Consider the following 11,173-nt stretch of genomic DNA (forward strand, 5'->3'; position numbering starts at 1 on the left):
TTTTCTACTGCAAAAGGGAGGTTTGAAACATTGAACAATCACACGTTGTGCTCTGGGAAAATCTGGGAAAATGTGTATGTGTTAGGGAGCATCTAACTCCCTGATGTCCCATATTTGGTGATGAATTGTATACTGAAATTCAATAGGTAGATTGTAAACCAAGCTATCATAGGATGGGTAGGTTAGGGTATAAAATAGAATGCAAACTTTGCTCTGGGTTCCTCCCATCTGCCAGGGCAGGAACCCGTTTCTGCAGAAATGCTACAATAAAGCTGTTTTCCTTGGATTAATATCGAATCTTTGGTGGTTCTTTTAAGCCACAATCTCACAATTTGGGGGCTCGTCCGGGATCCTCGACGGTGGTCGACTGGAAAGTGGGGACCAGGTAAGAGAGTGGGCACAACCTCCCATTGAGAGGCACCTCTCCCCGAATTCGGTCAGGCTCCAGAGGCGACTGGAAATTCAGACGATCCTTGGAAACAGCGTTTTGCCGGCTGATAGTCTGGGACTATCGAAAAGAGAATAGAGGAAAGCCTGAGTTGGGGACGCCCACACATCCACTACCTCGGAGGTCTGGAGTGATCAGGTAAAACTTTGTTCCTTTCATTTGCAGTCAGAAAAAGAAAAGGGGGGAAAGAGGTCCTTAAACTCCCTGGGGGAATCCAGCGTCTGCTGGAGGACTAGGACTAGGAGTCTGAAAGAGAGGGGTCCTTAAACTCTCTGGGAGAATCCAGCGTCTGCTGGAGGACTGGACTGGTGAGTCAAGGCTCTGGGAGTCTGGAAGAGTAGAGATGGGAAAGGGACAAAGCAAGGGTCTTGGAGACCAGGAAGAAGCCTGTCTGGGACAGGGAATAACTGACAATGGCAGGAAATCAATTCCGGTAGATTCGCCCCTGGGACAGCTACTCCAGCAGTAGGTTCTCCCCGAATCTAAAGGAATTCACCAGACATCTCGAAAAGAAAAACATGATTTATCTTTGTCGAGACCGATGGCCAAAATATCCTCTGATTGATCCTAAATTTCCATATCACTGGAGTCCTGAGGGGGAAACCAGTACCTATTGGATAACCAAATTGAGAGACTATATTCTCCAACACAAAATGACCACTCAAATTGCATACATAGATGTATGGTTTCATGTGAAATTTGAAGGTCCCGTCCCTCCAATCGAGGGTCAATACATGTCTCAACAAAAAGACAATGAGAGTGAGACGGATGATTGGCTGCAGAGTCCGCCGCCCGCAAATCCTAATTTGAATAACGTGCCCGCCAACGTTCCTATGGCACCACCGCCATTGCCGGTGGCACAACCCCCTCCTCAGCCGCCTCTCTATCCGCGACTGAGAAAAGAAGTGGAACAGTTGAGAAGAGAAGTGTTCAAAATTTTCCCTTCAGAGAAAAACCTGAAGTGGATGCATTTCCTCTTAGGGAAGTCCCTAATGGGATCAATGCTGCAGGCAACCCGGTGACAGTCTTTGTGGCTGCCCCCATAAAACCAGCCGAGTTGTGAGAATTGAAAAAGACTCTTCCAAAACTTCATGAGAATGCTCATGAGGTGGCCGAACAGTTAGAACTACAGAGACACTGTAAAACCAGACCGAAGTCACAGATGATGGTTGCAGCTGTGCAGGCTGCAGCAAAGAATGAGGTGAAGAAAGGTGGGAATTTTGGGAAGGGTTCAATTGGAGAAAAGAGGGAGAATTTTGGGGGATACAATCAGGGAGGATTCCAGGGCAGAGGAAGAGGTTCCAGAGGAGGAGGCATGGGAATGAGACAGCCTGGAATGGATAGGAGTTGCTTCAGATGTGGGAAGGAAGGTCACTTTGCGCGCGAGTGTCCTACCAACCGGGAGGAGAGGAGTTATGCATTGTATGATGATTAGGGATGTTCCGGCTCCTTTAAGAGGACCTGCGGGGAGCCATTGGTAAACATTTCAGTGGGTCCTGACCATCAGGAGTGGCTGTTCCTGATAGACACCGGCGCAAGCCGGACTTCTGTGTGTGACCCGATAGAAGGTGCACATAGATCAGGGAAAATGATAAAAGTAGTGGGGGTGAGTGGAAAATCACAGGATGTGAGGGTGTTTGAACAAATCAGACTGGAAATGAATGAAGTGGTGACTGAGGCTGAAGTGTTGTATATTCCTGATTCTGGAGTGAATTTGCTAGGGAGAGATCTGTTGCCTGTGTTTGGTATCCAGCTGTGGGATACCGGGAAGGGAGTAAGGATGTGGAAGATGACTTTGGAAGATGAGAGGGCAATTTCGGATGAGGTTTGGGCAGGAGAAGAGAAGGTAGGGCGAATGAACATTCACCCGATCAAGATTCAAGTGCAGCCTGGGGTGACAAAGCTTTGGACATCACAATATCCAATGAGGAGAAGGGGGAGAGAGGGGTTGAAGCCTGTGATTGATAAATTGTTGAAACAGGGCATGTTGGAGCCTGCTATGTCACCTTTCAATTCCCCAATATTGGCGGTGTTGAAGAAGGGTGGGAAGTATAGATTAGTTAATGATTTGAGGAGGATCTCCTGATCCCTATACTATCTTGGGACGAATCCCTCCCAAAGACAAATGGTTTACTGTGATAGATCTGAAGGATGCCTTCTGGGCATGCCCCCTTGAGGAGGGAAGTAGAGACCTGTTTGCATTTGAATGGAATGAGGCTTTGGAAGAAAAGTTAGTGTCTTTTGAGAAAAGGAAGGGGATTATGTTGATTCAGTATGTGGATGACTTGTTGTTGACTGGGGAGAAAGAGAAAGAAGTTAGAGCAGCATCTGTAGCTTTGTTAAATTGGCTGAAGGAACAAGGATTGACAGTTTCAAGGGAAAAGATCCAGTTTGTGGAAAAGAAGGTGAAATATTTGGGACATTATATTCAGCAGGGGGTGAGATCCCTGGATCCTGAGAGGGTGAAAGGGATCATGAGCCTGGCTCCCCCCAGAAATAAGACAGAAGTCAGGAAAGCCCTTGGATTGTTGGGGTATTGCAGAATCTGGGTGGACCAGTACACTGTGTTAGCCCAATTCCTGCACAGGAAGCTGGTAGGAGAAGGGGAGGTCATAGAAAAAGGCTCCCTTCCTTCTTCATGGTCTGCGCAGAAATGTGAGTTGTTTGCTTTGAAGAGAGCCTTGGAATTGGCTGAAGGAATTGATGTGACAATTTGGACTGATTCCAAATACGCCTGGGGTGTGGTCCATACCTTTGGTAAGATCTGGCAGGAGAGGGGTTTTATCAGGGCTGATGGGAAACAAGTTGAACAATTACAGCTTGTGGAACAGGTTCTGGAGGCCCTGCAACTGCCAAATCAAGTGTCAATAGTACATGTGAATGCTCATCAGAAAGGGAATACCCCAGAGGTAGTTGGAAACAGGTGGGCAGACAAATGGGCGAAAAAAGCTGCAGGGGAAATAGAGCTGGTAATGGCATTAATTCCCTTGCTAGAAATGGAAGAGGATGAGGATTGGAAACCTGAGGGAAAAGAGAAAGATGATTTGGAAAAAGAAGGGTATACATTAACTGAGGATGGGTGGAGAACTTCAGAGGGGGTGAGGGTGGTTCCCGTGAGTGTAATGAGAGGAATTCTGGAGAAGGTACATGAGGGAGGGCACTGGGGAACAGAAGCACTGGTAACAGCTGTGAAACCACATTTTTGGAGCCCAAAGATGTGGACACTAGCCCAGAGTATCTGTTGGAAATACTTATTGGTGATTAAAGATCAATTGACAGGATGGGTAGAGGCCTATCCGACTAGAAGAGCCACAGCATCCACAGTAACCAAGATCCTATTAGAACAAATCATTCCACGATATGGGATGATGGAAGCTATTGATTCTGACAGGGGGACACATTTTACACAAAAAGTGTTGCAATCTGTGATGGGAGCTGTTGGGGTGGAATGGGATTTGCACAACCCTTGGCAGTGCGAAAGTGGAAAGAACGAACGGGGAATTGAAGAGACATTTGACCAAATTACAATTAGAAAATGGGTTACCATGGACAAAGAACTTATCCTTGGCACTACTCAGAATCAGAACATGTCCAAGGAAAGACACTGGGGTCTCTCCATTCGAGATGCTAATGGGGCGGCCCTACTTGGCAAAAACAGGGAATCCAATTCCTGAATTTAAAGATTTGTTTCTGAGAAAATATTTGCAGACACTGTCCAGGTCTTTGTTTTCTCTTCATAAACAGGGATTGTTGGCACAACGACCACCACTTGTGGGAAGCCAACACCCACACGAAACTGGACATTGGGTCCTGATAAAGACTTGGAGAAGTGAGAAGCTGCAACCTAGCTGGGAAGGCCCGTACCAGGTGCTGTTGACAACTGAATCTGCAGTTCGCACTCGAGAAGGAGGCTGGACGCATTACAGCAGAGTCAAGAAGGCACCAGATCCAAATTCTACGTGGAGGGCAGTTCCAGTGGATGGTCAGCCGCTGAAGCTCACCTTAAAAAGATGAAGAAGATTGGACCCTGGACTGAGCTAACCACCTTGACGATAGTACTGATGATTGCATCAGGAGGACAGATTCCATATATTGGACCAGCTGGAGACTTGGGGACAGATTTATGGGAAGACAATACATACATGAAGGATTTGAAGAAGGTATCACAAGCATTGAACATAACTAACTGCTGGATGTGCATGCACATGCCAGGGAAGACAGGGGAGGGTTTAACATTACATGCAATCCCACTAAGTCAACAGCATTTGAGACCAAAGGGACATAAATTTGAACAGGCTCCTATGAAAAGAAACCTATCCGGGAAGGTATTTGTCCACTTGAGAGAAAAAGCATATGCGTGTTTCAAGAGACATGTATCCAAAGGAGTGGATTTGGGTGATTGGGAAAAATGCAACAAAACTTTTGATATGCCTTTATCTTGTAGTAACCACAGTTATTCTAACACTCATCATCAATTGAGTTATTTTAATCAGAACCAATACCAGATATGTATGTATTTTGAAGATATAATCAATTGGACTCGGACTTCGAATCAAACGTATGCCATGGAAAATTTTAGGTGGGTGTTGTGTGGGAAACATGCGTATAGAGAAATGCCACCATATTGGAGTGGGATTTGTACCATGGGATACGTGATACCAGTAATATATAAATTGAATATCTTACCCCAGGGACGGATTCGGAATAAAAGAGAAATCAGTTCAGGACTAACGCTGGGGGGGAAGGTTGAAAACACAGATAGCACAGGGAATGCTGGCACCTTTGGGAGTAGCCATGAATTATAGAGATTTACATATCCTGAATAACTTTACAGTAGCCATGTTTAATGATACTATCAAGACAATCAAAATGCTCAACACGGAACTTTCCGAAGTTAGAAAAGTGGCTTTGCAAAATAGATATGCATTAGACATTGTATTAGCTGCAAAAGGGGGTGTGTGTGCTTTGATTCATTCACATTGCTGTGTATATATCCATGATTTCCAACCCAATATTAAAAAAACAGTGCAAATGATGGAGGAACGCATTCGTTCTAATCCACTATTACAAGGAGGTGATTCCTCATTGTCAGTTATGTGGGGGGCATTATGGTCTTGGCTAAGCAAGCACTGCTTGGTTGAGATCTACAATCATGGGAATTATATTAATTATTATATGCTGTGTGATGTTGTGTTGTTGTGTTCAGTGTTTCCCTGGTGTAATAGCAATGTGTGGAAGACTAGGGAAAACTGTAAGTTCAAGATCCGGGAAGCAGGAGGAAGAACCTCTGATGATGTTTCAGAAGGAGATGGCTCTGAAAGAGGCTGGGGATCTGTTGCGTGAGTTTGAGTCAAAAATGTAACCAGAAAAGGGGGGAATTGTAAGAGGAAAACATGAATAAAATCCATTGTGTATTGTGTAACTGTGACTCAAACTTCAAACTGCGAGTTGATACTTTTCTACTGCAAAAGGGAGGTTTGAAACATTGAACAATCACACGTTGTGCTCTGGGAAAATGTGTATGTGTTAGGGAGCATCTAACTCCCTGATGTCCCATATTTGGTGATGAATTGTATACTGAAATTCAATAGGTAGATTGTAAATCAAGCTATCATAGGATGGGTAGGTTAGGGTATAAAATAGAATGCAAACTTTGCTCTGGGTTCCTCCCATCTGCCAGGGCAGGAACCCGTTTCTGCAGAAATGCTACAATAAAGCTGTTTTCCTTGGATTAATATTGAATCTTTGGTGGTTCTTTTAAGCCACAATCTCACACTTCTCAACACGTGGAGCCTCCCCAGCTGGCCCACCTCTTAAGTGGTCTTCTTGCACTTCTACTTTCAAAAGGAACAAATAAAAAGAAGAGTCAGCTACACAAGGTTGGTTTATATTTTTAAGTTACCGTACTTAAGTATAGCCAGTTTAGTATAGTGGCTAAGTGGCTGGCTCAGAAACTAATAAAGACTGTGAGTTCTTGCTCTCCCTTAGGCCTGAAAGCTGACTGGGTGACTTTGGGCCAATCTATCTTTCTCAGGTCAACACAGGATTTTTGTTCTGGGGGGTAAAATAGGGGGCAGGAGAATTTAGTATATTTCCTGCCCTGAATTATATCGAAAAAGTCAGTATAAAAAAATATCACCACACTACTTTAAAATTGTATTCATTTTACTCAAGTTACATTTATTTTTTATTTTAAAATGCTAGGGGGGGTATTCTTTTTCAAACATCCTAGCTTAATTATCATTCTCTTTAAGGTAATTCAGATACAGTATTGATGTAGGAGACATTAGCTCATTTCTAGCCACGCTTACAGGCAACTAAAAAGCCGTATCTATAGCGATCCATAGTGATTCCTCAAAGTAAATGCTGAATTTGTTGAATCTCCTTTGAAGCAACTGAAACCAGTGGCTGCACATACATTTTGAAATAGAAAAACTCTATAGCTTGGCTATGCATTGTTTGGGAAAGGACCTTCCTTTTCCCTTACATCTTTCACTATTATTGGGAAATTATATACAGGCTGTCCTCAGCTTACAACAGTTTGTTTAGTGACCATTCAAAGTTACAATGGCACTAAAAAAGCGACATTTTACTATTTCCCACAGTTATGACCACTGCGGCATTCCCCTGGTCCCGTAATCAAGATTTTCTTGATTTTTTCTTTAGGCCAACAAGCTCCAAACAACGGAACCCAGAAGAACTTGAACCTGAGTTGCTGCCTTGTGTACTTTTTCACTGCCCTGGGGGATCCTCTGCTCCTTGGCCTGTAAAAACCAAGAACCTGCTGTCATCAGCAACTGCTTCCATCTCCAAAATTTCCCCTGGTGCCAAAGTAAAATTCAATGTTTAAAACTTGGATTTTACCCATCTCTCTTGCTTGGCTTTCTTCTCTCAGAGCCTAAAAATAAAAAGCGGAGGAGAACATTGGCATCCCAATGTACTGCCTGGAAGGTCACTTGATCTCTCTTTCAAGGTATGAAATCTATGAGGTTAATGTTACCTTTTTAGAAATTACTTCCTTCTTAGGCACATTATCTTTAGCTGGGTCTGTTGTTTCATACAGGGAGACTTCCAACTTTAGTGTTCCTTTTTCTGCCAAGTCAAGCTCATGGATCTTCTGGGAAAGAACTCTTTGCCTCACTGTGTCACAAAAATAAATACATTACTGGAATCTTTAGAATATTTCTACTTACAAAAACAAAGAAACAGCAAATGCAACCTTTGTGCCATCATGCTTAATATAGGTTATTTCAGCAATCCTTTCTCTCCCTAGCTTTCCTACCTCAGTACAAGTTAAGAGGTGCATTTTTAATTTAAAGTTAGCATTTTGTTTAATTTCTTTAAATAACTTTCCAAATCTTAAATGACCGTAAGATATTAGGCTTGATGAGGATGGTACTTATAGATCTGGACTTAAAAACTATTTGTACCATGCCAAAAAGTACTAATCTTTAGAGCTGTTTTATCAACATTCCAACATTTGCAGGTCTGAAGATAAATATTTTTAAACTGCTTTGGAGAGATTGGAAATGTGGAAGGGGCAGAGGGGTGGAAAGGACCGTGGGGAGGGAAATAAGCATTTTTCCCCCACCAAAAACTTAATTTCCCTTACAACTTTTCCAGCAATCTCCTAGGTAGTGTTAGATAAAAAAATCCAGGTCCAGTTCCAAGCCGGGAATAAAATGGAGGCTGATTATGTAGGAGTCATGGTTGGCTCTACAGACAAAAGGGGAAATTAAAATCCTGGGTGTCTGTCTATGCTAATTTTGTCAACCTTTTGTTTGTTGCTTATCTGAGTTTCTGTCTTGATCCAGTCTTTATGAACGGAAGAGATTGACAAATCAAATAAATAAAAATAAATAAATTACCAAATCTGCATCTCTAAAAGCTGGCTTTCTCAGTTTCTGCTTTGGGAGGGAGACTGGGGGCTGGTTTTTGCCGCCCTTAAAATGTTTCCAACCCCCATTTCTCCTTTAGGGGAAATATTCTATCCTGCCTTTTTTAACATTCCCCAAAATATTTCTTTCTCTAGGTGGGTGAGTGGGTGCTGACTTTCTACAGTAGTCAGAAGAACTGCGTTTATCTCAGCAAAACCAGCCCTGTGATACTGAAAAATAACACTCCAGCTTCCTCTTCCTGCTCACAGCAAACCAGGACGGAGCGGGGGGGGGGGGGGATTGAAAATTCCCAATAAATTGCATCGAGAGAGAGGGGTAAAAAAAGAGAAGCCGCTCACCTTCCTCCTGGGCAAAGCAAACCAAGATCTGGCCGCCTTGCTTCTGGATCTCGCATTCTCCACCTCCCGACTTTTTCCGGCTTTGGAAGTAGCGGAGAATTTTGTTTCTCAACATTTTGGGGGGATCGGGGCTCCCCCAGGCTCCCTGCAGCAGCACAGGAAAGGCGCCCATCCGCGCTCCCTCCGCCATCTTGTCGGAAAGCGGCAAGGCTCTTCGAGTCAGGCTGACCGTGCAGCATTTTCACTTTCGTTTCCCACGATCAAGGGGATTCCCAGAGTTTCTTTATTTGTTACGTTGTTTTCGTGATAAACAGAAGTGACTACATGACAGCTGGGTCTTGGGCTTCCCCCATCCCCCTCCAGCCGCTGGATCGTTTTTCTTTCCAGTCAGTTCGAGCGCGGTCTTCGCCCGCTTTCTCCTTCTCTTCTTCCGAAACAGGTTTTTGCAAGCCTGTGATAGTTGGACGTGAGGGAGGTTTGAAGCAAGCCTTAAAAAGAAAAGAAAGGCGCGTAGGCGCATCGATTCCAAGAAAACTGCCAGGTTTTCTCGTTCCTTTCTCTCTCCGTTGCTTGCTTCCAATCCTCCTCGCCCTCCCTTGCCTTTTCCTCCCGGTGAATGCCTCGTTCAGAAACTGCTCCGCTGAATTCTTCCGAGTTTTGTTCTCCACTCAATCCCGAAAGGAGGCAGCAGAAGAAATGGTTCCGTTGGGCACCAATGCGGGCTCGGATGATCTGTCCCGACAGCAGTTACCGGGGTCAACTGGTGGATTACCGGGGCTGTTTATCCCCTCTTGCCCAAGGCATGCAAGCAAGCAAGTGTCAATCAGGTTTCCTATATAGTCATGTCTTTTGAGGATTTGAAGTTGCCATGTACAGACCCTTCCCCCAAAGTCCCCTTGGATTGACTTCTGAAGTGCTTGAACGTTTGCAGAGGTCTCCAAACTTGGCAACTTTCAGACTTGTGGACTTCAAAAGCTGGCTGGAGAATTCTGGGAGTTGAAGTCCACAAGTCTGAAAGTTGCCAAGTTTGGAGACCTCTGGTTTAGAGCTTGGCTATGCTGACTCATCTTTCCCAAGCAAGAGAGCCTGCTTACTCACATCAAGCATTCCATTGGGTGGAGAAGACCTTAATCTGTGTTGGATGGATCCAAAGTTGTCTTCAGGTTTTCTATGTACATGGCTGCCTTTGAACAAATATTTAGGGGCTTAATAATTCTCTCTCTGGTGCTCTCTGAGCTTGGTTGTTTGCTTTCAGATGTGTCACTACCCAACTAGATAAGTCTTAGTGAGTGTGGTGTGAGATTGCAATTTTTTAAAACGATACACTTCCTCTTCTCCCTTTGATTAGAAATAGAAACTGGCAGAAACTAGGTCAATGCTAATCCCTATCAAAACCCTCTAATTCAGGGGTCCCCAACCACCGGTCCGCGGACCGGTACCGGTCCGTGGAACAAGTCCTACCGGGCCGCTGGTTTGCTGGGCACTGCCATCTTTTTTTGATGAAAAAGTGCTTCCGGTGAGCTTTTCGCGTGAAAGCTCACCGGAAGCACTTTTTCATCAAAAAGATGGGCGCATAGCGCTTCGTGAGCTTTTCGGGTGAAAGCCATTTCTACCGGAAAAGCTCACCGAGCCTGGCGCCGCCATCTTTTTGATGAAAAAGTGCTTCCGGTGAGGTCACCGGAAGCACTTTTTCATCAAAAAGATGGCGGCGCCAGCTAATGCCAGTACCGGGCCGCGGCATAAAAAAGGTTGGGGATACCGGGCCGCGGCATAAGAAAGGTTGGGGATCACTGCTCTAATTGATGAAATTTGGGTGTTAACACTGTCCAGAGCAGAGGTGGTATTCAGCAGGTTCTGACCAGTTCTGGAGAACCGGTAGTGGAAATTTTGAGTAGTTTGGAGAACCGGCAAATACCACCTCTGACTGGAGATTTTACAGTGTCCTTTCCCTGCCACGCCCACCAAACCACGCCCACAGAACCGGTAGTAAAAACGTTTGAATCCCACCACTGAGGTATCCCTTAGTTAGGCTTAGACTCATGGCAAAATAAGCAAAATAACACTGCCAAAGTTATCAGTATTTTTTGTTAGGGTTAGGGTTTGGGAATTAACCCCTAGAAGAGTATTGCAGCAGTAGTCAAGCCAGGAAGCCAAAGGAGAGCGGAAGGGCCCCAGAGTATACACACACTGAACACAAACACTGTTTGTAGTTTAAATAGTTTTTAATCCAGTTAGAGTTTAAGCATTGTCATTCAGTCCATTAAGTCATTCACAGTATTTCCATCCAGTAAGACTCACTAGTATAGTCCAAGTTAAGAGTCCTTGTAATATCTTTATCAGCCGATAAAGATATCTTCTCCTCCTCCGGTTTCACTCTCCAGAGAAACAAACGCTGGATATTCAGTAGAATTACGCAGTAAATCAGCAAACAGTAGCAAACAATAACAGTTCAGTCACAGGCACTCACAGTCAGTAATCACAGTTAGTCA

The 11,173-nt window shown here is 44.4% G+C and overlaps 1 protein-coding gene and 2 long non-coding RNA genes across 3 annotated transcripts in view; 1 reads left to right on the forward strand and 2 right to left on the reverse strand.

Annotated features, from left to right (window-relative positions):
• Positions 1–9,623, reverse strand: part of LOC113410737 (protein mono-ADP-ribosyltransferase PARP14-like) — a 52,336-nt gene extending 42,713 nt beyond the window's left edge. Inside the window, 4 exon segments of the mRNA XM_087955959.1 lie at positions 6,224–6,285; positions 7,313–7,346; positions 7,449–7,588; positions 8,685–9,623. Of these exon segments, the coding sequence (XP_087812085.1) occupies positions 6,224–6,285; positions 7,313–7,346; positions 7,449–7,588; positions 8,685–8,874 (426 nt within the window). The 5' untranslated portion in view covers positions 8,875–9,623.
• LOC148133183 (uncharacterized) lies at positions 234–6,183 on the forward strand. Its single transcript, XR_015746559.1, has 2 exons — positions 234–586; positions 4,193–6,183. It is a non-coding gene; the product is annotated as an uncharacterized LOC148133183 (long non-coding RNA).
• On the reverse strand, positions 551–806 carry LOC148133184 (uncharacterized). The gene is made up of 2 exons (XR_015746560.1): positions 755–806; positions 551–686 (listed from the first exon to the last, which is right to left on the reverse strand). It is a non-coding gene; the product is annotated as an uncharacterized LOC148133184 (long non-coding RNA).
• Positions 9,624–11,173: the final 1,550 nt, after the last annotated feature.

Source organism: Notechis scutatus, chromosome 1, assembly GCF_049901735.1.
Source record: "Notechis scutatus isolate UNSWTSFEM ecotype Mainland chromosome 1, rNotScu1.2, whole genome shotgun sequence".
Taxonomy (NCBI): Eukaryota; Metazoa; Chordata; class Lepidosauria; order Squamata; family Elapidae; genus Notechis; species Notechis scutatus.